This window comes from Pantherophis guttatus, chromosome 3 (genome assembly GCF_059756535.1).
Source record: "Pantherophis guttatus breed Tessera chromosome 3, ASM5975653v1, whole genome shotgun sequence".
Classification (NCBI taxonomy): domain Eukaryota; kingdom Metazoa; phylum Chordata; class Lepidosauria; order Squamata; family Colubridae; genus Pantherophis; species Pantherophis guttatus.
In genome coordinates this window covers 173,261,354-173,288,314 of record NC_142065.1, presented here as the reverse complement: position 1 = coordinate 173,288,314, position 26,961 = coordinate 173,261,354, and the positions used below count along the sequence as shown (strand labels likewise).

General features: G+C 37.7%; 1 protein-coding gene across 7 annotated transcripts in view; it reads left to right on the top strand.

Moving 5' to 3' along the window:
* PCMTD1 (protein-L-isoaspartate (D-aspartate) O-methyltransferase domain containing 1) overlaps positions 1-26,961 on the top strand; it is a 43,422-nt gene that overhangs the window by 1,455 nt on the left and 15,006 nt on the right. Inside the window, exons 1-4 of one of the 7 annotated variants that reach the window (XM_034429757.3) lie at positions 171-9,451; positions 11,513-11,608; positions 11,793-12,216; positions 13,546-13,648. In XM_034429757.3, coding sequence (XP_034285648.1) covers positions 11,910-12,216; positions 13,546-13,648 — 410 coding nt within the window. In that variant the 5' untranslated portion in view covers positions 171-9,451; positions 11,513-11,608; positions 11,793-11,909. Of the gene's footprint in view, positions 1-170; positions 9,452-11,512; positions 11,609-11,792; positions 12,217-13,545; positions 13,649-26,961 lie in introns of those variants that run through there. The other 6 variants (XM_034429756.3, XM_087890551.1, XM_087890552.1 and 3 more) reach the window with 6 other exon arrangements.

Here is a 26,961-nt window from a genome sequence, read left to right as displayed (position 1 = left end):
GTTTGTAGCAGCGGTCCCCAACCTTGGTCGCTTTAAGCCTGGAGGACTTCAACTCCCAGAATTCCCCAGCCAGCAAAGCAGCCAGCGAAGCTGCCCGGGGAATTCTGGGAGTTGAAGTCCTCCAGGCTTAAAGCGGCCAAAGTTAGGGACTCCTTGTTTGTCTCTGAAGCAGGGGTGAAATCCAGCAGGTTCTGACAGGTAGTAGAAATTTTGAGTAGTTCGGAGAAATACTACCTCTGGCTGGTCCCAGAGGGGGGTGGGAATGGAGATTTTGCAATATCCTTCCCCTGGAGTGGGCTGGAAATGGAGATTTTGCAGTATCCTTCCCCTGCCACGCCCACCAAGCCACGCCCACAGAACCTGTAGTAAAAAAAAATTGAATTTCACCACTGCTCTGAAGTGTCCAACTGGGAGAGAAAAGGCGACTTGGCTTTGTAGGCAGACTTAAAGCTGCTGGGCTGCACGGCCTTGCTGTAAATTGAGGGCCTGTTTGCATTTATTTTTCTCCCCTTCTCTCCCCCCCTCCCCTTCTGAAGTGTGTAGCTTCCTCTGGATGCTGAATTAAGTGCACAAGAGTTTTTTTTTATTATTTGATTTATATGCCACCCTTCTCCAGAGACTCAGGGCAGCTTACAATGCGTTAAGCCTTCATACTTTTGTATATTTATACAAAGTCAGCTTATTGCCCCCACAATCTGCCTTAGAAAGGATGGAAGGCTGAGTCAACCTTGAGCCTGGTGAGATTCGAACTTACAGTAATTGCAGACAGCTGGTGTTAATCACAATGCTTTTAGTCTGCTGAGCCACCAGGCCTTTTGTTAAATGTCTATGGAGATTCTCAGTTATCCAGGTCATGGTTGTCCCAAAGGTGTTTTTTCAAGAGGCAACTGGACTTTCTGGTTTTTCTTTTTCTTTTCTTTCTTTCTTTCTTTTTTTTTTGAAGACCTTTTGCCTCTCATCCAAGAAGCTTCTTCAGTTCTGACCTTCCATTCCCCACCATCCAGTCAAGAGCTGAAGAAGCTTCTTTTGGATGAGAAGCGAAACGTCTTCAAAGAAAAACCAGAAAGTCCAGTTGTCTCTTGAAAAAGCACCTTTGGGACAAGAATTTGTTACTGTATTGGTTCATTTGCCTCATTTCTTCACTGGGTAAGGACTTGAGGGGAAAGCAAAAGAAAGATCATTAAGGGAGAAAAGGGAAAGACTGTAAGAAGTGAATCTGGTATCCTCTCCTGAGATTTTCAGACTAATAAGTAATATGATAGTGCTTCATCCTGTATAAAATCTGTAAGTATGACATGGGATGAGATCCTGCTGGTTTTGAATGTTTAATAGACATACACATTTTGCCATCAAGAGAATAAAATCCTTAGTATATTTATCTACTTCATTCAATAAGCTTTTAAAAATCATCCAAAGTTTTGTTTTTTAAAATACATCAAATAGTAGAAGTGGAGCATCTTCTATTGAAGTTAGCAGATTTAATGAAAAAACAAAAATCCAGTATTGCATCAATAAATGATTGAAAAACGAAGTCCATTTTACAATGGCCCAAATAACTTGACTGCCATTAATGACCATTTGTAATTACAATGTAAATGAAAAAGTAGCAATCAGTCCTCACATTTATGACTTCGTAGGTCTGTAAAGCAAAGTAAAACTGAAGATCATAAGCACAGTTGTGGTTTCGCTAAGTGATTGCTTAATGACCAATTTCCCAGGTCCAATTGTGGTTGCTAAACAAGGACTATCTGTATAGGATTCCAGATAATTTGGGATTGCCCTTATTTTGGATTTATTCCTTACATATAACAACATAAGGAACAAACCTTTACAGACCTATGTAAAGGAATAAACCATATATAATCAGGATTCAACAGCTACTGATATGTAATGTAATAAAAATAAGTGTATATTTTATATGTTAATAAAATTCTGTGTTGACATGCTCAAGCTTGGATGCATTTGCTTAATTCCAGCAGAATAAGCAAAATGGTGTAAAATCAAAATTACAGAAAAAAGCCCATGACTCCCCATACCCATTTCTAGGGGAAAAAACCCTACTGGCAAGGAATGATATTTTTAATTCAAATAAGTTAATATTTTAGAACATTATTTGAATATATTGTTATTCAATTTACATAATTGAAACTTTCTGACATCTACCATGTTTCCCTGAAAATAAGCCCTTCCTTGAAAATAAGCCCTCCCCAAAAATATTTAAACACATGTGCAGCTGGTCCGCACCATTTCTTCTGGTTAGGGTTAGGGAGACAGAGCTGGAAATCAGGTAAGATGGCAAGAGGAGCCCTGTCTTGCTCCATGTGCCCCAAAATACTACCTCCCCAAAAATAAGGCCAAGCACTTATTTCAGGGTTCAAAAAAATATAAGACAGGGTCATATTTTTGGGGAAACATGGTAGGAAATAAAGTATACTACTATGTAGATAATTCCTGATGTTTGAAAAGATATAAAACATGTAGAATGCTGAAAGCTAAATATATCTGGTACAATAGAACACTTTTTCAAATCTAGTCCACTTATTTTTTTCCTCATGGAATTTATTTTGCATGTTACACGTCATCTGTGCCACACACATTCCTTTGCTTGTTTTGTCTCCTAAAGCAAACTTAAGGGTTGTTTCAATCCGTACAGCATCCCCAGTTCCTGATTACTATAGCGCAATAAAAGGTGCAAGTTAAAAGCTGAAGTTTTATGACAAAAATCCCATCTAATTAAGCATATATTTCCTACAATGCCAAAATATCCTTCAGCATAATTAAATATTCCTTATCATATAATCCACAGGTAGTATGGTGATATATAGTGCCTCTGATATTATAAATAATACTTTACCATACAGGGAATTTTCAACATATGACCAGGAGCCAAAAAAAAGTTACAGCCTGGATTTGAGGTTTTGACATCCAGGCTCACTCTGCAGACACAGGATTGCATTTTGGGCACTCAGTAACCAGCCTGCATTTATGGCCATTTGCAGCATCCCATATGACTGCAACCAACATTAATTTATCTTGATTGAGGAGGTCTAATTTTTAAAAATAAGCACTATTTATTATAGCAGATAATGTATTACATTTCCACATTATTAGTCTGATTAGAAACTTGAATTATGACATTTCTAAGGATAAATTATATTCTGGAATATAGATCGTGCAGACAAATAAATGCAGTTCTATGTTAATTATAACAGTAACTGAATCTTATGCATAAACATTCAGGTCAACAAGACTAAACCTTTCCAGGACTATGCATATGCATATTTAGGATTGAACTGTATTTTTGGATGTTAATGCTGCCAGATTCTTCAATGACATGAAGTATTAAAAATGCCAGTTCTGTTATAATGCCTTCGATGTTCTGTTTTCAAGCATTCATATAATAATTAAACCATTTTTATTACAATGTGTATTACTTTATTTTTTTCATTTTACAGACAGTATAAACCGGACCTTGGTATTTTATGCCCCGTGGCCACATCTGGCCCTTCGCTTGTCCCTGCCCAGTCTGCAGAGGCAGCAGGGGACAGGAGGAACTGGAGGAGGGACCAGCAGTGTGAGCCCTATACAGCAGTGCCAGTTTCTCTCTCTTTTTTTGTTCATCAATTTTTATTAGTTTTTCAGGATATAAAACAAAGGAAAATGAAAAAAATGAGAAATTAGGGAGGAAAAAGGGAAGAGGAGAAAATGTAGAGTAAAGGAGAGGGGGAAAGAAAGAAAAGGATTGACTTCTGACCCTTTTTAGCATAGTAGAATAAGATACTAACCTTACAGCCTCAATATTTTACTCTTACAGAATAATATACAGGTGAAACTTGAAAAATTAGAATATTGTGCAAAAGTTCATTTATTTCAGTAATGCAACTTGTGAAACTAATATATGAGATAGACTCATTACATGCAAAGCGAGATAGTTCAAGCCTTGATTTGTCATAATTTTGATGATTATGGCTTACAGCTCATGAAAACCCCAAATTCACAATCTCAGAAAATTAGAATATTGTGAAAAGGTTCAATATTCTAGGCTCAAAGTGTCCCACTCTAATCAGCTAATTAAGCCATAACACCTGCAAAGGGTTCCTGAGCCTTTTAATGGTCTCTCAGTCTGGTTCAGTAGGAATTGTAATCATGAGAAAGACTGCTGACCTGATAGTTGTGCAGAAAACCATCATTGACACCCTCCATAAGAAGGGAAAGCCTCAAAAGGTAATTGCAAAAGAAGTTGGATGTTCCCAAAGTGCTGTATCAAAGCACATTAATAGAAAGTTATGTGGAAGGGAAAAGTGTGGAAGAAAAAGGTGCACAAGCAGCAGGGATGACCGCAGCCTGGAGAGGATTGTCAGGAAAAGGCCATTCAAAAGTGTTGGGGACTTTCACAAGGAATGGACTGAGGCTGGAGTCAGTGCATCAAGAGCCACCACACACAGACCTGGATCCTGGACATGGGCTTCAAATGTTGTATTCCTCTTGTCAAGCTGCTCCTGAACAACACAACGTCAGAAGCGTCTTACCTGGGCTAAAGAAAAAAAGAACTGGTCTGTTGCTCAGTGGTCCAAAGTCCTCTTTTCTGATGAGAGCAACTTTTGCATCTCATTTGGAAACCAAGGACCCAGAGTCTGGAGGAAGAATGGAGAGGCACACACTGCAAGATGCTTGAAATCCAGTGTGAAGTTTCTATAGTCTGTGTTGATTTGGGGAGCCATGTCATCTGCTGGTGTTGGTCCACTGTGCTTCATTAAGTCCAGGATCAACGCAGCCGTCTACCAGGAGTTTTTGGAGCACTTCATGCTTCCTTCCGCAGACGAGCTTTATGGGGATGCTGACTTCATTTTCCAGCAGGACTTGGCACCTGCCCACACTGCCAAAAGTACCAAAACCTGGTTCAATGACCATGAGATTACTATGCTTGATTGGCCAGCAAACTCACCTGACCTGAACCCCATAGAGAATCTATGGGGCATTGCCAAGAGAAAGATGAGAGATATGAGACCGAACAATGCAGAAGAGCTGAAGGCCGCTATTGAAGTATCCTGGTCTTCCATAACACGTCAGCAGTGCCACAGGCTGATAGCATCCATTCCATGCTGCATTGAGGCAGTAATTGATGCGAAAGGGGCCCAAACCAATTACTGAGTACATATGCATGCTTATACTTTTCAGAGGTCCGATATTGTTCTATGTACAATCCTTGTTTTATTGATTTCATGTAATATTCTAATTTTCTGAGATTGTGAATTTGGGGTTTTTATGAGCTGTAAGCCATAATCATCAAAATTATGACAAATCAAGGCTTGAACTATCTCGCTTTGCATGTAATGAGTCTATCTCATATATTAGTTTCACCTTTTAAGTTGCATTACTGAAATAAATGAACTTTTGCACGATATTCTAATTTTTCGAGTTTCACCTGTATATAAGCCATTTCTATAACAAATAGTCCCAGTTTTTCATGTGGCTCCTTGGGAAAATTAAATTCCCTAGTATAAACTAAGTTACATGTTGGTTCTTAATCTGTACAGCTATGCAATAAACTATATTCTTGGGTTCAAATTAAATTGAATTTCTAGAAGTTCTGAGTAAACATGCATAAGATTGTATAACAATTCGTAGTTCTGTTAAATTGTTACTTGAATATTGTTAGCTATATGTTAAACTCTGACAAATCAGTATTGTGTTTCTCAGACATATCTACTACATTTAATGTTAGCCAAAAGGCCAAGAAGTATCTTCCAGTGTATGTAATTGTCTTAATATTGTACAGAAATGAAGAGACAATTCCCATCTGTAATTTCATACTCTTAACAGAAACAAATAAAAAAGGGAAGGTTGACATGAGAAGCAGGTAGGAGCCCTGGTATCTGGCAATTGGCATATGGCACTTTAGTGAGGGTGAAATAAATCCAGATAAGAGCATCTGCTCTTTATCTGTTGCAAGTAGTGCATATTATATTTTGTCTCTTCAAAGCAATAGAATAAGCATAAGAACAAAATTAAATCTTATTTCTGGAAAATATAAGTTTTGTATTTGCTAATAAAGCTCCATTTGAAAGGTGTGGTTAACCCCAGAAAAAAAAAATGTTTATTGAGTGAAGCTGCCATCTACTGTTAATACTAATAATACTATTTAATACTATTTAAAGAAAGTATGTGAGAAAGGGCATTAGTAGCTTCTTCCAGGTTTGAAATATATAACTCAGTTTAGTTGGCAGTTTACATTGAAGCAAAACTGATTTTGCTAAGTTGAACATATTTAGAACATATTTTTTCTAACACACAATAAAAAGGCATGATGGCTCAGTGGTTAAAGATGCATAGTTTAACAGCTGGACAGCTGACAGCCTGGGTTCAAGGCTCGAGTGCCATGCAATAGGGTGAACTTTGGTTACTTGACCCAGTTTCTGCAAACTAGCAGTTCTAAAGCATGCAAATGTGAGTAGATAAATAGGTACCACTTAGATGGTAAGGTAACAGCATTCCATGTGCTACGGTCAGTGGTGGTATTCACCCGGTTCTATCCGGTTCACATGAACCAGTAGTGGTGGCTGCGGGAGGCTCTGCCCACCCACCTGGCACGTCATCATGTCCCGTTTTTGACGCTCTGCATGCACGGAGCTGGCAGGTGTGAGCATGCGAGCCGGTAGTGAAGGTAAGTGAATACCACCCCTGGCCTCGGTGTATAGTCATTCTGGCCACATGACCAAATGTTTTGAGACAACGCTGGCACTCTCGGCTAAGAAATTGAGATGAGCATTGCCCCCTTGAGTCAAATACCACTGGACCGAGGAAACATTTATCTTTTATTTATCTTCGAGACTGACTTCTGCTACCAATAGCCTCCCACCGGCCAGTTCGCTCCCGCAGAGAGGGTCTCCTCAGGGTGCCATCGGCCAAGTTATGTCAGCTGGCGACACCCAGGGGGAGGGCCTTCTCTGTGGGAGCCCCAGCCCTGTGGAATGAACTGCCCCCAGAAATACGTAAGATCTCCGACCTCCGGGTATTTCGGTGTGCACTGAAGACCCTGTTGTTCCGCCAGGCCAGGCTATCAACATAATAATTTTAAATTGGGGTATTTTAAATTTCTGGGGTTTTAAATTGAGCTGAATTTATTTAATAATTTTAAATTTTTAATTGATGTTTGTCTTGTGTTTTTAAATAGGCTGAGTCCTTCGGGAGAAGGGCGGTATAGAAATAAAATTATACTTACACTTATAATCTTACAGCTATAATTTTTAATGTTATTCATTGCTGAAATTGAATAAGAACATTATTTCAAGGGCATGCTTTAAATGCTTATAAGTAACTCTTTAGACAAAGGATGTCTTTATATGTCCTTGAAATAGGCCAGATCATTTTATACCTTTTGTCATGTAGCCATTCACTAAATTGGATATTATGGTGAGATGATAGTGAATATGTCTTAAATATTCACAACAATCTTTTCTAATAGGAAGAATGTTGTTGCTATTTCAGCAAACTTTCTTTGCCCCTCCTAATTTTTCTGTTTGCTTCTTGTACAAGCTTAGCCAGCATAAAAAACACAAGTTAATGCATTAGAGCAGAACCTTTTCTGGACCAAGTGCCCAAAGCGCGCACACGCACCTGAACCCCCAAAATGCAATGCACACGTGGCCCCCATGCATGTACCCCACCCCCAGCGCATGCCTGTGTGCCCCTTGCACGCGCTCTGCCCTGTGCATGTGTGCGCTCCCCCACAGCCTGCCCCCCTGCACATGCGCACATGGCCCCCCACAATGCCCTGCCCCCCACGCATGCATGGCAGAGACCCGAAGACCAGCTGGCCAGCAGGAGGTGTGCGCGCATGCACAGCAAAGCTGAACTGGAGCAATGACTCCTGTGCCACCAGATAGAACGCTGCATGCTACCTCTGGCATGCGTGCCATAGGTTTGTCATCACGGCATTAGAGCATTCTGAGTATGTCATATTAGCATTATAATCTATTGATAGTAGAATTTTGTAACAGACCTGTTCCTGTTCATATTAACACGATTACAGTGTTCCTGTAATATATTTTGATAATAGAATGGCTCTGCTTATCTTCTGTTTTTCATATTGTTGCTTAGAGCTTGGTGTTCTGTCCTATTTAATATCTACATGAAATAATTGGGTGATGCAATTCTATGATTTGGGGTGAGATACCATCAATATGCAGATGATACCCAGCTATATATCTCCATACCAGATCTGCTGGGTGATGTCATGAATATCCTATCCCAGTGTCTAGAGGCTATAGGGCCCTGAATGTGGGACAATTGTCTCCAATTCAGTCCAAGCAAAATGGAGTAGCCTTGGGTATTTATTCCTCCTGAGAACAAGATTTTTCCATAGGGATGGGTACCATATTGGATGGGATAGCATTGCCCCAGAAGACCTGGTGAGGTCTTCTTGGACTTGTTCCTGCTTGAAGAGCAAGTGGCAGCTGTGACTAGGTCTTTCATAAGACTCTTAAGATCTAGCTGTGTGCGCAAACCTGAGATCCTGAAAGTATTAAGAGCCTGGCCACCCTTAATTTAACAAAAAAAAACTTTTATGTTAATATATATATTGTTTGGAGTCAGGTGTGGCTAGCCCTATAGTAATTGGAATGAGCAAATATTACACAGCCACATACTTTGATCATATAAATTATGTCATATTTCCTGATGCTTTATAATAGAATTCTTAATAAAACAAAAATCTTTTTTGAGCCCATGGCCTATCTTCAGTTCATGGCATTTTTAGAAGAAAAGGAATTCTGTATATCACATCTCTTGACAGGTGCTAACTCTCATTGGGAAATGATTATCTAGAAGTCCTCCTAGTGTATCTTTTAAAATCAGAGCAGGGAATCCTATTCTAAACCTATTCTAGTTTCTAATCCTATTGAAATCTATTATAAAGCATGTTACAATTCAGCAAAAATTGGGAGGGCCATAAGTTTCATATGTTACGAGAGCTAGTTTGGTCTAATGGTTAAGACACAGGAGACTATCAGTTCTAGTCTCATCTTAGACATAATTAAGAAGACTTTAGCTAGTCATTGTCTTATACCCCACATTGTCAGGTTTGGATGAAAACTGATTAGTCAATTCCTATACAATCAATGAACGAATAGTTGGTTGATCCTAAAACAGCAGATTCTGTACTTGTGGGAAAATGCAAAGAGGTAGAGAGAAGATTATTTCCATATCCTCGTTACAGGAAAATCTTCTGTTGCTCACTGGAAAGATATTGTTAACAGTTGAGAGAGGAAAATCAGGAGGAGTCTGATAATTACTTTTCAGACTTAACAAATTTCATTAAAACGCCTAAACTTTTGTTAGCTATAACTTCTTTTTTCAGATACATGGAACAGTTAAATTGATAAAGGATTTAATTGGTATGAGGCAAGAGGGAAGGAATGGGAAGACAAGGTTATACAGATGCAGGTTAAAGGTGAGACAGATTTCAAGTTATCAGTTAACAGTGCCTGATTTAATTCCATTCAGTTGATCAAATCAGAACAAATCAAATCAGAACAAATGAGGCTGTAGTTAAAGTCTCAAAATAGATGATAGTTTTGATGGTGTGTTCCAGATAAAAAGAAGAAATATGTGATTATGAAGGAACTCTGTAAGCTTTCTAAATAACATGGTGTTTATGTGTCCATTGTATGGTTTTACCATGACATCAGGAAATGTTCTCTAGATGCTTAAGGCTGAGGCTAAAAGAAAGGAGAAAATTGTTGAGATCATAAGAATTACATGAGATCCCCTTTCCATGGGTCTAAATGATGAAATATCATTACTGAATCTCAAGGATAATGGAGAATTGCAAACGTATTGCTCTAGGTATGTTTGCTTATTGTAAGGTCATCTGTGCGCCTATGATTGTGTCACTGACTTGCAGGTATATGTTAACTGCCAAAGGTAAAGTAGTTATGGGTGGAAATAAGGCTGAGAAAGAATTGTTTTACCTGCTTGAAATACTTTAAACATAATTACTTGGACAGTAGTAGCAATTTGAACAGCTTTTTTTCTATTAGGGAAGAGGTACTTTTTAATCAGTTTGGTTATATATACATTTCAGAATTTTTCAACTAGTCAGAATGAGAAAAGTTTTAAAACTTAAGTTGCTGAAAATGCTTCATTAATTACAGCATCTCGACTTCAGTTTGATGTGTTTGGCAGCATTTCATTTTCGCAAAGAACAAATCTGACCACCACTAAACTATATAGAAGCACAAATTATTAATATGAAATTTTTATTTTTAGTATAACTGATAAGAAATATTAAAATAAAAATTCCTGTTTCTCTTGAATTGAACTGAAGAACCATTGAAGTTCAATTTCTGGTTACTATATGGGATTTTATTGATAACTACATAAAAATGGTTTGCCATTTTTTAAAAAGAAAATTCTAAGTAACATATAGGCCTTCTACCCATCTAGTTCTTCCCAAGATGTGTAGAACCTGGGATGTTGTAATGTATCAGCATCGTGTATTTGCAGATAAGAATGATAATTGGTCACTCTGGAAGATGCCCCTCCTAATGCTGACAGGTCTCTATTTTTCATTTCCAGCTGCGGTATTCTGTTTCCCACTGTTTTGTTATTTTTTCTATAAATAGTCTATAATGTTTTTACTGATACCAGTTGTTTCCAAACATTTGATGATCCAACAATGCAGTAATAATTCTCATTTGCTTGAGTAAATAAAAATATAATTCAACTTGTTGTGATCTCCAATAAATACTTCCTTTTTTCTGGATGTGGGCAAATCAACCTCAAACATTTTAGATGTCATGTTTGTTCTATTTCTCATATAGCTTACTGTAACTGTTCCACAGAAGCTGAGCTATTTTAATAACCTTTAGATAGTTTCCTGGGGAGAAAAAGCTCTGTTCATTACTTAATTGGGCTTTCAAGTGTCATTGTTTCGTATGAAAGACCATTAAATCCATCTTTAACTTAACCTAATATAACAACATTTAACTTTGGACTACTAGACTAAGATTCATTTTAAATGATTTTTTACTACAATCAACTTTATTGATTCATGTGTCCTTCCACAATTCTTCACACACTTTTTCTTCTGGATTTTTTAATAATAAATAAGGAGACAAATACGTTTTTGAGAAGAAAATTCAATATTTAACTGAAATTGTTTATTATTATAAAACTTAATTCAAATAGATTTTAAAAACCATAGTATCAGTTTCAATATTATCTTCTCCAGTGCTTTCTGCATGAAGGTTGTATTTAGAAAAGAGACTGTCAAATAATGTATTCCATAGTCAATAAGAAAAATATATAAAATCTGCCATGTTTCCTTGTACATGGAAACATCCAGTTATCTGCTGTTTCCTTGTACATGGAAACATCCAGTTACCTGCTGGATAAGATAACATTTTACTTGTAAGTAAAAATTTACAAGGAAAATTTTGCTTGCTATTACTATATCGGTATTACTCTGAATGGACAATTAACATACAGATTTGCTCTTTTCTTTTAATAGACTTGTTTTCCACTGAGGATCAACTGTACATTTCCAGACCAGCTTTGTTTTGACCTAGTTCCATTTGGGGTGGCGGATATGGATTACTTTCATCTAGTAAGGCTTTCTACAAATTCTGAGGACTTTCACTGTATATTGAGTATTTGGTTAATTTAGCAACTGTATGTCTACATTAGACATCAAAGAAGATTATTTACTTTTCCGATCCAATTATCACTGAATTTGGTTACATTTTACAACTTGTGAAAATAAAAGTATGTCTTCTTAAAAATCTTTTTAGGATTCTCTTGCAAAGCAGTATTGAGCCAGACTGGATTGGACCTTCTATGTGGAAACATCAGACAAGTACCTACCAATGTATTCTCAAAATTAATTGAATTGTTAAAAGACAATCATCATGGGAGGAGCTGTGAGTGCAGGCGAAGATAATGATGATTTAATTGATAACTTGAAAGAAGCACAATATATTCGCACTGAGCGAGTAGAACAAGCCTTCAGAGCTATTGATCGTGGTGATTACTATCTGGAAGGCTATAGAGACAATGCATATAAAGACTTGGCTTGGAAGCATGGAAATATACATTTATCGGCACCATGCATTTATTCTGAAGTCATGGAAGCATTAAAGCTTCAGCCTGGATTGTCTTTTCTTAATCTGGGTAGTGGAACCGGATATTTAAGTACAATGGTGGGATTAATATTAGGTAATATTTTTAAAATTATTGAACATTCTTTTATATAGGTTGACTTTACTGATATTCTCGGTTTTAAAGTAGCATGTTTATGCCCCTGCCAAACTTGCAAGATATTAACAAGTAGCTTTTCAAATTAGTGTTCCTGATATGTAATTGATCAAAATTTCTTAAATTACCAAGAGATTTGTGACTTTGCAAAGATGAGCAAATATTTATAGCTTAATTTTTATGTCAGTATTGCCCACTTGTACAAAATAGAAACCCTTCAATTGTTTTAAAAGTACAATCATGACATTTAAGTTGAGACTTAAATTTAAATATTATATCTTTATTTCATTATTTTGAAAGTGGGAGATAAAGTGAGGAAAATAACATAATTCAATATATTCTCCCTGATAAATAAGGAATTTTGAGCTATACCTTCTTGCCATGTTTTAATGAAAAAGCAGCTAATAATGCTAAGCACTATTCTGGATCTTTTCCTGCTTTTTATAAACAGAAGCAGGCAGTTGAATAAAAACCTGCACTACCACTATCATAAATGAGATTGCCATCATAACCACATAGTGCAGGGGTATCAAACTCAAGGCCCGTGGGCCACACCTGGCCGACGGGGTGTTTAGATCTGGCCCACCGGGCCGCCCTGGAAATAGCGAATGACTGGCCCCCTGTGCCTTGCCAGTGAAAAGAGAGCTCGGGTGGGTCTCGCGCAGCCCTCTCAGGCTCCATTTTTGGTCGCAACAGACTCTTGCAACACTCTGCCAGCTAAAACTGAGCCTGGGTGGGCCACTCATGGCTTCCCCGGGCTCTGTTTACTCTGGTAGAGGGCTGCAGGAGCCCATCTCGGCCAAAAACTGAGCCTCGACAAGTGATGTCGAGCTGGCCACGCTTACCCCGGCCATGCCCATCTTGGCCATGCTCCCACACCTCCCCCAAGTTAAACACAACTTTGATGTGGCCCTCAATGAAATCGAGTTTGATATCCCTGACATAGTGGTTTTGATTTTAAAACAAGGTTAAGCACAGTTTTGTGAAACCATCCAAAGATCTGCAATTGACAATAAACAACTTTCTGCAGCGCACTAAATTATCTGCAGTCATTCCTTTTTCTACTTATAAAGAATAGTTGCTAAACCCTGGGATCTTTATTTACTCCTGTATCAGTATAGCAGCTATATGGTTTGTGGCTTATTGGATAACTTTCTCTTTTGTAAGAATACATACGTTTCCACTATCTACTTAATGCTATGTAGTTGTTTAGCATACACATCAATGTACAGTTTTATAAAAATACATTGATTCAATAATCTCACATGGTTGCTGAATATTAATTTACAGGCCCTTTTGGAATAAATCATGGAATAGAACTTCATCCTGATGTGGTGGAGTATGCTAAGGAAAAACTGGAGAGCTTCATAAAATGCAGCGATAGCTTTGATAAGTAAGTATATTGATGGCTAATTTTATATTAAAATCTTTTTCCTTATAGTAGTAAAGTATTTATGAAGACTTTTGAGGAAACTTGCCATGCTTATTTATTGCAGCCACAATTACAAGTTTGCAACATTATTTTAAAATGTTCAAAATGTAAGGCATTCATTAATTTGATAATGTGGTTGTATTATCAATACTTGTACAGTCTTTAAAAGTATTGCACATCTTGGTCTCTCATGTTGTTTGAGGAGATTCTCGTATTCCTTACCTTACTCATACACACACACACACATATGTAACTACTTGCTAAAATTACTGGAATGTATTCTGAATATTTCTGAACTTCAAATTAAAATTGAGTAGTACAACCTATTTTGGATTTCAGTCAAGGAATATTTTAAATAGCACCTGTATCTCTGCTACTTTTTCATAGTACCAGCAGATACTTGGGAAATTTCCGATGAATCTGGTAGGCAGTTCCATCACCTCCCTGTTTAGCTACCAGCAGCAAGAAGCAACCTGTTCTCTTAATATCATTGCCTACAAATAGCCTTTCTGTGCTAGCCAATCCTGGATTGGCTCCTTTGTTTGTTGAAGAATTCTGGAAATGCAGGCCTAGCAGGGACACCTAAAGTGCTAATGGAAGAAGACTGGAAGTAAACCTGCCTGCTTGACATTTGTAACTGTTCTATACAACATTTTGTCTATGAACTCTTGACTCTTCATGTATAAGATTCATGATGGTAACTATCTGCTATATTAACTAGCCAATTAAATGACAGGGTGCTTGCTAATGTCTCATTTGAATGCATGGGTTGGATTAATGTACTTCCAGATTTTTTTGGATAGTTGAGAGAAATGTGATCAGCTGTATCTAAGAGGTGGTCAGTTAGTTCTGTTGGAAAGGGTGTTTTCTGCATCTTTAAAAAAAGCTGTAATGCACCTTTTCCTTAAAAGCCCTCTCTGGATTTAACTGTATTGGACAACTAACTCTTTATTCCTAAGCTTCCCTTTTTTGAGAAGATTGTTGAACTACTGTGATAAAACAGTGGAATTCTATGAAGCAAACCTTCCTAGAATGAATTATCTGGACTCTTCTCAGTCCATCCTGGATATGTAACGGAACCATATTTCATCCCTGTCCATGACTTTTGTCAAAACATTGATGGGATAGTATGCAACTTCTGGCCCAATTGACCTCTTGGCAGCCATTAACTATCATGTCCTGAATTATTTATTTATTGGAGGGGGTGGCACTGTGCTTCAGCAGTGGGTAGTTTTAGCCAGAAGTTGTCGAAGAAGCAATCCAGTAACCTCTTATGTGGACTGCTACAGGTTTGATCCTCTACCCATGACTTTTTAATGTTTCTTTGAAGATATTAAGAATGTCATCTGTCAGTTCATGATGTGATTGATATATTAAAAGGCTGGTGATACTCCATCCTGGCCATACTGGCAATGCAGACAAAGCCTTGTCCCAGTATTTGGAAGTTATTAGGGTCTAGATCAGCGGTTCTCAACCTGGGGGTCGCGACCCCTTTGGGGTTGGAAGGGCCATTTCACAGGGGTCGCCAAAGCCCTCTCGCCCCCCCTCACGCCTTCACTCACCCTCACTCTCTGCTCTGTTGGATCTCCAGCCGTTCGTTTACCCTGCCCACTCCCAATCTATTGCTGCCTCCGGAGTCCCTCTGATGGCTAGAGGGAAAAAAAACTGTTTAAATTCTTGCCGCGGGGCTTCAAAGGGGCGCCCTACAGCTGATCAGTGTTAAAAGAAAACAAATGAGTAGATCAGTGCCTGCAAATATAAATGGGTAGACCCAGTGGTGGGATTCTACTTTGGTAGAACCGGTTGTTATGTAGTTAAGCCAGTGGTTGCCAAAGTGGGCGGTACCGTCCCCTGGGGAGTGGTGGGATGCCTTAGGGGGGTGGTAAGCGGCAAGGGGGGCGGCAGAGGGATGCTAGAGGCAAAGGGGGTAACAGGGGGGCTAAGTGGCAAGGAGGGTGCCCCCCCCCTTTGACCTGTGCCTCGCAGCACTTACCTCCTTGCAAGCAAACAGCAAGAAAAAAACAGCCTCTTTTAGCTTCAGCATAGGTTAATTAGCATGATTAGATTGTGTCTCCGACTCTCAGCTGATTCACTCTCAGCTGTTTTGTAGGCTCCTTTGCAAGCTCTTGTTTTGCAAGCTCTTTGCTTGCTGCAAAGAGTGCTGGAGCAGATTTTTTTTTCCCTAGCTAAAAGGAAACAAAGTAAAGCAGGTGACAAAATGAGGCAGGGAGAGAGATTTCTTTTTCTTTCTCCTCACCAAAAAAGGTAGGTGCAAACAATGGGAAATTTAGGGCAAAAGAGGAGAGTTCAAGATTTTAAAACACAAAAGAAAAAAAGCTCTATTTAACTAGGGAATTGTAATAATTGAGATACTATTAATTGTACATTGTGTTGAAAGCAGAAATGGTTAAGTTGTGCTTTGGAGAAATATATGGGGGAAATTATTTGGTTTATTATTTGGTCTAACTACTTTTCCGCCTCTATTGCGTCATCAGGGAATCGTCCGGCCGCCCTGTGTAGGGTGACCCACGCCCTGCTCCATCTGGGAGTGCGGGAGGATCCCTTAGAAGGCAGGGCGGAGGATTTCGGACAATACCTGTATGACAAAATCGCTCAGATCCGGGGGGATCTGGACTCTGACTGGGTAGATCAGGGCAGGGTGACGAGGAACAGTCTTGAGAATGTTATCTGGGAGGAGTTTGATGCTGTGACTCCCGATGATGTGGACAGGATTTTGGGGAGACTTAGTGCGACCACATGTTTACTGGACCCGTGTCCCTCCTGGTTGGTACTGGCTTCCCGGGAGGTTACACGAGGCTGGCTCCAGGGCGTCATTAATGCTTCGTTGAGTGAGGGTCACTTCCCCGCTGCCCTGAAAGAGGCGGTGGTGAGGCCTCTCCTCAAGAAGCCGTCCCTGGATTCAGCAATATTAGCCAACTATCGTCCTGTTTCCAACCTTCGCTTCATTGCGAAGGTTGTTGAGAGTGTGGTCGCGCAACAGTTTCCGCAATTCCTGGAGGAAACATCCTATCTAGATCCGTTCCAGTCGGGTTTCAGGTCTGGGCACAGCACGGAAACGGCATTGGTCGCGTTGGTGGATGATCTCTGGAGGGCTCGGGACAGGGGTTATTCCTCTGTTCTGGTCCTATTAGATCTCTCAGCGGCTTTTGATACCATCGACCATGGTATCATGCTGCACCGGCTGGAAGAGTTGGGGGTGGGAGGCACTGTGTTGCGGTGGTTCTCCTCCTTTCTCTCCGACCGGTCGCAGTTTGTGTTGGCAGGGGGGCAGAGGTCGACCTCGAGGCCTCTCATCTGTGGAGTGCCGCAGGGATCGGTCCTCTCGCCCCTTCTGTTCAACATTTATGTGAAGCCGCTGGGCGAGATCATCCGTGGCTTTGGGGTGAGATACCACCAGTACGCTGATGACACCCAGCTGTACATCTCCACCTCAGGCCACCCCAACGATGCCCTTGAAGTGATGTCCCAGTGCCTGGAGGCTGTGTGGATCTGGATGGGGAGGAACAGGCTCAGGCTCAACCCTTCCAAGACTGAGTGGCTGTGGCTCCCGGCATCCCGATATAGTCAGTTGACTCCATCGCTGACTATTGGGGGCGAGTCTTTGGCCCCCACTGAAAGGGCTCGCAATCTGGGAGTCCTCCTGGATAGGCAGCTGTCTTTGGAGGAACATCTAACGGCTGTTACCAGGGGGACCTTTTATCAGGTTCGCCTGTTTTGCCAGTTGCGGCCCTTTCTTGATCGGGATTCCTTGTGCACAGTCACTCACGCCCTCGTCACCTCTCGCCTTGACTACTGCAACGCTCTCTACATGGGGCTCCCCTTGAAGAGCACCCAGAGGCTCCAGCTGGTCCAGAATGCAGCAGCGCGGGTAGTGATGGGAGCAACATGGCGCTCCCATGTAACAGCACTCCTGCGCGAGCTGCACTGGCTCCCGGTGGTCTTCCGGGTGCGCTTCAAGGTGTTGGTTATCACCTTTAAAGCGCTCCATGGCATAGGGCCTAGCTATCTCCGAGACCGCCTGCTGCTACCGACGACCTCCCATCGACCCGTGCGCTCCCACAGAGAGGGCCTCCTCAGGGTGCCATCAGCCAAACAATGTAGGCTGGTGGCCCCCAGGGGGAGGGCCTTCTCTGTGGGGGCTCCCACCCTCTGGAATCAGTTGCCCCTGGAGATAAGAAGAATCCATGACCTCAATGCCTTCCGCCGTTCCCTGAAAACCTATCTTTTTCAGCAAGCCGGGTTGGCTTAGAAGAAATTTTTAAATTCTTTTAATTAGTTTGTGATTCTTAACTTTCAGGCCAAAATTTATATATATATTTAAATGTTTTAATATTTGTATTCTATGTTTTTTATCTTGGCTGTACACCGCCCTGAGTCCTCAGGGAGAAGGGCGGTATATAAATTGGAAATTAAATTAAATTAAATTAAAAATTAAATTATTATTATTGGTAAATATAATTAATTGATTTGTAAGAAATTGGATTGCATGGAAATAAATAATAATAATAATAATAATAATAATAATAATAATAATAATAATAATAATAATAATTTTATTTCTATACCGCCCTTCTCCCGAAGGACTCAGGGCGGTGTACAGCCAATTTAAAAACACAAGACACAACAATAATTAAAAATTAAAATAATTAAATAGATTTGGCCGATTTAAAACCCTAAAAATTAAAATACCCCAATTTAAAATTATTATATTGACAGCCCTGCCTGGCGGAACAACAGGGTCTTCAGTGCGCAGCAGAACACCCGGAGGTCGGAGATCTTACGTATTTCTGGGGGCAGTTCATTCCACAGGGCTGAGGCTCCCACAGAGAAGGCCCTCCCCCTGGGTGTCGCCAGCCGACATAACTTGGCTGATGGCACCCTGAGGAGACCCTCTCTGTGGGAACGGACCGGTCGGTGGGAGGCTTTTGGTGGCAGAAGACGGTCTTGAAGGTACCCGGGTCCTAATATTCCTAATTGGAATATTCATGTTCATATTAATATACAAAAAAGATAGTTATGTAACTAATTGATCTATATTAAAATGTTGAATTTGTATTAAACAACTGTATTACATAATTACATAATTAACCAATGTGAGGATGGATATAAAAATAGATGACAATGGGAAGGGGTATAATATAGAATAAAAGGGGAAAATTGAATTTGATTAAGATTAGAGATGAGGATGAAGGGTAATATTGGTTTTTTTAAAAAAAATAGATGAGGAATAGATACGGCAAAAAGGAAATATAGAAATTGTAAATTTAATTGAAATGACAAAACACTGTTTAAATTTGTGAACCGGCCAAATACTCTGTTCAAAGAAAATACATTGTATGTTTGTATGTGTGTTTCTAACTATTGCTATTTATTCATATTTGTTCTTTTTTATTCTTTAAAGTTTAACAATTCATTCTTTATCTTAATATCTTTATATTTGTTTGGGGTTGGCTTTCTTCCCATTCATCTTTTTTATTGTACAGCAATCTTTCTCCTCAAACCTTCCACCTCTCTCTTTTCTTTCCTTTCCCCCCTCTTCTTCTCCTCCCTACTTCCTCTTCCTTTCTCCTTCTCCTTCTCTTTTCCTCCCTCTCTTACCCTCACTCCTAATTTCTCTTCCCTTCCTTCATCCCTCTCTATTGCTGTATCCTTTTATGCATATGGACTACTCAGAGGGCTGAAAAAGTTATTTTTGACTGGTCCTCGCACTTTTGACCAGTCCTCAAACTTACGACTGTACTCACATTTTATGTTTTTGCCCTATCTTGTCACCATGGTGAAGAGAAGCAGTTGTGAAATGAGTGACACGGTTGTTAAGAATGCTACAATGGGCATAAATGATGACCAGTCATAAGTGCGAAGACCGGTCAAAAGTGCGAGGACCTGTCAGAAATCACCTTTTTCAGCCCTCTGGGTAGTCCTTTTGTGCACATGGACTACTCAGAGGGCTGAAAAAGTTATTTTTGACTGGTCCTTGCATTTTTGACTAGTTCTCGAATTTACGACTGTCCTCACATTTTACGTTTTTTGCCCTATCTTATCACCATGGTGAAAAGAAGCAGTTGTGAAATGAGTAACATGGTTGTTAAGAATGCTGCACAGGCATAAATGTGAGGATGGTCATAAGTGTGAGGACCAGTCAAAAGTGCGAGGACCTGTCAGAAATGACTTTTTTCAGCCCTCTGAGTAGTCCCTATATACATAGCCATGGCCACCCGGTCACATGACCAGCTAGCCACGCCCACCCAGTCACATGACCTCCAAGCCACGCCCACAAAACAAGCTACGCCCACAGAACCGGTAGTAAAAAAATTTAGAACCCACCCCTGGTTGGGGGTCACCACAACATGAGGAACTGTATTAAAGGGTCGTGGCATTAGGAAGGTTGAGAACCACTGGTCTAGATGGAAAGGAACAACCTGATACTAAACCCAGCAAGATACAATTAGTCTTTATTTAGGGTCTCCGCAATGTCCACTGTTTTTCTTGGAAGGCAGAAGAGCCCATGAAGGAGTAATTCTATAACTTGTGGATCACAGCTACTGCTGGATAGGCAAATGGAGGCCATGTCCAAGAAACTCTTTAACCATCCCTGACTAGTACACCAATTGTAGTGGTACCTGGAATGTGAGGACTTTGCAATGACATCTCACATTCTTACCACCACCTGTTGGGACTACTGCAGTGACTTATATATGGAACTGCTGTTAAAGATCACTCATTAATTTGCAGCATCTAACTGCTTTTATATGGTTTGAAAATATTAAACCATCCAAATATGAAACCTACAATTGGAGCCCTGCATTAGCAATTTAAATTATTGGTTTTAACCAATGAAGCCCGATATGGTTTAGTAGTGAGATACCTTCAGGATTGCTTCCTCCAGCCAAAGTCAACATATGTGATACAACATATTGAAAAAATGCTGATAGTTTCTCACTACTGAATTTAGAGGGGGCAAGGCTTGTAGGAGATATTTATCTGTTATGATCCCTGTACTATTGAATAGTGTTTCATTGGAAGTTAGAGTTGACCTGATTCTGTTGACCTTACAGAAATAGATTAAAATTGAGTTCTTCTGGAGAACTTATATGTTTGGTTAAGATAGTGTGGAAGACTTATTTATATATTGCTCTGGTATTACCATATTTTTCAGAGTATAAGATGTACCCGAGTATAAAACACACCTTAGTTTTTGGTGAGGAAAATAAGAAAAAAACTGATTGGCAGGTGGATTGGCCTCCTGGAATACTCCAAATCAGTTGTTCCCAGAGGTGAATTTTAGCAACAGGTTCCTTGGTTGTGAGCTCTGTGCCTTGCTTTTTCTTTGCTTTTTTTTCTGCCTCTGAAACTTCTGAAACTCTGTTTCAGAAAAAACTTTTTTTCCTGCCTCTGAAAGCCTCCGAAACAGAGCTTCACAAAAAAAGCCTCTGAAACTCTGTTTGGGGGCTTCTTTTCTAAAACTCAGTTTGTGGGCTTCTTTTCTGAAGCTTCATTTCTGATGCTTTTTTCAGCCTCTGAAACCTCTGTTTTAGAAGCTGGGTGAGGTTACATTCAGAGTATAAGATGCACCCCAATTTTCAGCCTCTTTTTTGGGGAAAAAAGGTGCATCTTACACTCTGAAAAATACGGTAAACTATTTATGAGTTTTTTGTTACATTCTATAGTTATGCTATATTATTTATACTATGGCTATTTGTTGCAAAGTGTAAAGAATTACATGATTCAAAAAGTCTAAAATCAGTAAATAAGTAATCTTTTGGCTTTCATTACAGCTTATAATGAAAGGATTCATGCTATATTTAAATTGTATGTATTACGAAGTATTTAGCACTTTAGCTACTTCACAGTTGTATTTTGGCACATATTTCGAGTATGTATTAATTGCTAGTATCTAATTTACCATTTCATTAATAACTGCTACTATTTTTATTTAGCAATTTTCAGACTAAATGTTATATTCTTCGTATAAATGGATTGTGGGTTATGTCTGCATAAACTCACATCTATTAATTGATTATGCTGAGCATAGGATATAGGCAAACCATAGGTTCTAAAGCATAGATCAGTATGTATTAATATTGTTTTTTAGTTTTAGTTTTGTATGATTGAAATATCTGCTTTAGGCAAAATAGTTACATGCCTCCCTTTCCTGTCTGTCCAGTCCTGTCAAATTGGAAAGGTAAATTAGTATTTTTAATATTCCTGACATTAGCAGGAAATATTCAAGATAATTCTGTCAATTTAAGCTAATTTGAAGTGAGAAACAAACCCTAAAGTGGTCATTTATACTAATAGTTTGGGTCACGTAAATATCCCAATATATGCTTGCTTTGAAAATAAACTCTCTGAGAATTAGCTGTTACAGAAGTCTTAATGATGATAGTGAGATATTTATTATTGATTTAATATTTTAAGCATGAAGAGTTCTCATCCTTTCATCTAGAACAAAATTTTGTTAATCTGTTGTAAATACATGCAAATATGGAAAGGTGTAAGTATGCTATTAAAAGTTTTTAATGCATGTTCTAGCCTTAGGCTAGGTTCCCAAGGTTATATATAACTTTGTTTATCTACAGTAATGCCAACAGGTAAAGCAGGCACCCACACGCTTACAAAATTCACTGAGCAATAAGAAAAATGATCCATTAAAAGATTAAAAGCAATTTTTGTGACTTTTCTGGAAAATTGTTTTATTTGCAAAAAAGTTATTCTGGTTACCAGTGGTATTTGAGACTTTAAATATGGAAAAACATAAAAATAATTGTTACAGTATATTAAAATAATTGGACCACAGAACAAGAAGCAATAAGCTAAAATGGCCCTGGAAAGCATAAAACAAAAGCGAAAGGGGGCAAATACTTGCTAATCATAGTACACATGTACTAGGAAATATTATAACCTAAGTAAAGGCAAAACAGCATAATGCAACCTATTTTTATTTTTATTTATTTATTACATTTGTTTACTTTTCTCACGTTTCTACAGATTGCATTAAAATATATAGGCTGGTGTGTAATTTATTTCAGAGAATGTTGATAGTTATAAAGGGAGGATGAGCACCTCTCAATTATGTTGCATTAAAGATAATGTGAACTGTTCCTTCCTGGAGAAGGAAGTATTTAATATAACCATATTATAAATATGTGCATGATATAAAATATCCTGTCACTTAATGAGTAGCTTTTAAACCTACTGAACCCAGTAGAAAGCATTTTTGAACCTAGCTATTTATTTAAGATTGTTAGTGTTCATAATACCTGTAAGCATGTGTAAGCAAATTCTCTATTCCATTTTATCTAACTCCTTAGCCATCACCAGTTTGATTATTTTACAATCGGATAACTAGCTCATAATGGTTCCTAGTAAATCTTCAGAGAAAATAATGGTAGCTTGAAGATTTCTAGATTTTAAATTCTGTTTTTTTCTTTTCCTGTTTCTTGGTTCTGTTTCAGGTTTTGAAAGTCATTTATTAACTGTCTTAATATTTCATTATTTCCTTGATTTTATTTTTTACATATGTTTGTACAAAATGTCCTTGGGTTAAACTTTGGACAAAAAAAATTAGTTCCTTTCCCTCCCCCCTCCATTATTTTCTGCCTCCCAGTTCACCTGCTCTGGCATTTCTCACTGTACAGTGAATGGTCATTGCCATTTTGAAATTCTGTCTTTTTTTGTGTTTAGATTTCTTCTGTTTTTATTTTTGTTGGCTTCTATTGTCTCCTGCAGGGTTTTGCTATCATTATATTGGTTTAAATAAATAAAATAATATTAACATTTGGACATTTGGAAGAGAAGTGAGTTTGGTGGCGAACTTGTTCTTCAAGGAAATAATGTTATACATAGCTTTAAGTTCCTTTTTTATGTATTGTTTTATACTTTTAATTTTAGACTTATCTTCTCTAGTCACTTGTTTGATTACCCATTTAATATTTATTTGTACTCATATATCTATAATGTTAGCATTTATTGCCTGCCAAGCTGGTTTATAATCTGTGATTTATATGAGCACTTACTTTAAATTTCAATTCTTCATGTATTGAGGTGAAGGATACAGAGTTGAAATGAATGGTATGTGAAATACACTTAAGGTATTTAAAATATTCAGTAGATATAAAATTGATGTCATACATGAATCTCATATTGTACAATGATGAAATATCTTATATGAAATTGGTTGATTGAATATTTCAATTAGTGGCAATAGCAAAGTCAGATGGAGTTATGATTTAAATAAAGCGCTAATACGGTAATGATGGCGAGAATATATTGATCCTTGTGGACACTTTATTACTACTTTGAGGATTTTTTTTCTGAATATGTGGAAGTATATTGAAAAATTTAGAAAATATTGATTTAGATGTTAATAAATGAATTTAAAGTGTGGTAAATTTAATGTTATTAAAATAAATATTGTACCTCATTTGATTTCTTTTTTTGAGAAGTATCTCAGTGTTAATTAGAAATTAATGTTTTCAGAGTGGAAAGTTCTATAGAATATACTATATATTTGGGGAAATAGATCACCAAGGATTTCATTAACTAAACTAAGATTGCTCCCTGATTATTGTGACCTTTAATGTACCAGACATATGAAAATATCACAAAAGTTATTTTTATCATCCATAAGTTTGTTAACTGAAAATTTAGTAGAAAATCATCTTCTGTGGGCCTTATTGAAAAGTTATTTATTTTCATTATCGTCATAGAACGTTCTTCTAACAGTGTAGTAATAGCACTTAGACTTATATACTGCTTCATAGTGATTTACAGCACTCTTTAAACCAGGGGTGTCAAACTCGCAGCCCGTGGCCCTGATGCGTCACATGCTGGGCCCGCCCCTGCCCAGTTTAGCAAAGGGGAAAAAAGTCCCAATATGTCACGTGACGACACGAAATTGACACCCCTGCTCTAAGCAGTTTTCAAAGTCAGCATATTGCCCCCAACAATCTGGTTTCTCATTTTAGCGACCTCAGAAGGACAGAAGACTGAGTCAACTTGAGCCGGTCAGGATCGACTTCTTGGCAGTGAACAAAGTCAGCCTGCAACACTGCATTTTAACCACCGTGCTAGCATGGCTCTATATAATAGAAATAGTAGAAACATATAGTAGAAAAGATATTTATTTCCAAGAGTGTATGCCATAAGAAATCTTTGGGGTTTATTGGGATGTAGATAGATTTTGATTGAGACTCATGAATACTTAACTGTTTGGGTTTTAATTCCTGAATTGTAGAATGTCAATACTGGAAGAAGCCGGTCTAGCTAATGGACTGTACAGATACTTATGATATAAGGGATATAAAAGAGGACAACACCAAAAAGGACATATAAGACAAAGCTTGATAAAATTATGGAACTTTACAAAAAGATGATGAGAAATAACAATTTCACAGTTAGCCTTTACTCTATAAATGCTTTTCATGTTGAAGATAATTAAAGTAAAAGCAAGTGTAATTACATTTATAAATCTAGTCCACCCAGATATCATGAATAGATTAAAAACAGCAAGAATTACTTAATGAAAGCTATATCATATAAACAAACTAATAAACAAATATACAAATAGCTAAAAGAATAAATCTAATCTTAAAAATTAGAGAGGGACATACTTTAAAATACTCCTTCAGAATACTACTTATTAGAACACATATATACATTAACATTTAAATATGATGCAGAGAGATATTTTTTAAGAAGCAGGATAAATTAGACAAAATTATATATATATATATATTACATACATACATACATACATACATATATATATATATATATATATATATATATATATATAATGATTTTAAGAAAAAAAACTAATAAGAAATGTTGTATAGATGACATACAATTCTGTTAATAATTGCCAGAAAAAAGAGATCATGCAGCAATAAATGATGGAAATGCCATGAAACAGAAGGAATATTTTACTAAATTTCATGGGTATGTAAAAACAAAACAAGCAAACCCCAAAGCATTGGAAAGATATAAAGATTTAGAGAATCTTAAAAATTAAATTTGAAATGGAAGAAGCTGAATTTGTTTAATGACTGTATGATTCACTTAACAACCATGGCAAAAAGGATTGTAAAATCAGATGTAACTCAGTTAACAACCATCTTGCTTAGCAGTAGAAATTTTGGTCTGAATTGTGGTGGTAAATTGAGGACTATTGGTATGTCATAAAATGTTTTATGATAATTTCATAAAATAAAACGTTTTATAAAATTTGCCAAATTTCAATTTCATATGAGTCATTCTTTTGGATTTTGGATGCATTGGACACAGCCAGTTTGAAGTACCTTGGTTTATAAATTGTTGCCTGTGCTACACTGTCCCATTAAAGGTTACACACAGACAAACATACAAGTTTTAGTAGTAGTATTTAGTAGTTTTAGTAGTATATAGATAAAGGTGTATGTGTATGTGTGTGTTGTGTATAATATCACAAAAACAACTCATTCTACTTTGGTTTATATTTTATTAATATTATAATGACTGTTAGTTGTATAACTTACGAAATTTTCTTTGTCCACTTATTAATACTATCTGTTCTATAATTATATTTTAATAAATAAATGAGGAAAATATTTAACTCTTGGAAGCAGTCCATGCTAAGAAATAGATAGTAAAATGTTTTATTGGAAAGAATGGGCAGAAACTGGGATAGTATTTTAAATCAGTTATCATGCAACAATTACTCTAAAGGCTTTTCTTAGCTTCAAATCGAATTTGAATCGCTTAGCTCAGAACAGTAGCAGTATTTTCAATTTAAGTAGAGTTTGGTGGCATAATATATCCCTGATGCCTGGGCTGTTTCAAAATTACTTGAGGTGCTTTTATGTCTGATGGAATCACTAATGTAAATTAAACCCAGAACATATCTTTTCCAATTATATATGAACGTTTTTAAATTAGTATTGGAATTTTTCAATCATGGACAGAAGAATTGGAAACTCATATGACACCAATGGTTGCAAGTCCTTAAAAATGCTAAATTGATGTTAACATGTTTAAGACTAAAATTGCATTTCATGTCTATTGCACTCTTCCTCCACCCCAAATGTATTGGGTATCAGATTTTGTTTTTTTTTTTGGAGATGTAAACATCTCCAACAAATTTGAAAGATTGCTAGCCCGTGTAATCTGGTTTTAAGAACTATTAATATTAGTATTTCAATGTGCATAAGTAGAGCTATATTTCATCAAGGAATGATCTTTGGAAATGTATATCATATTTACTTTAGAAAAAGCAG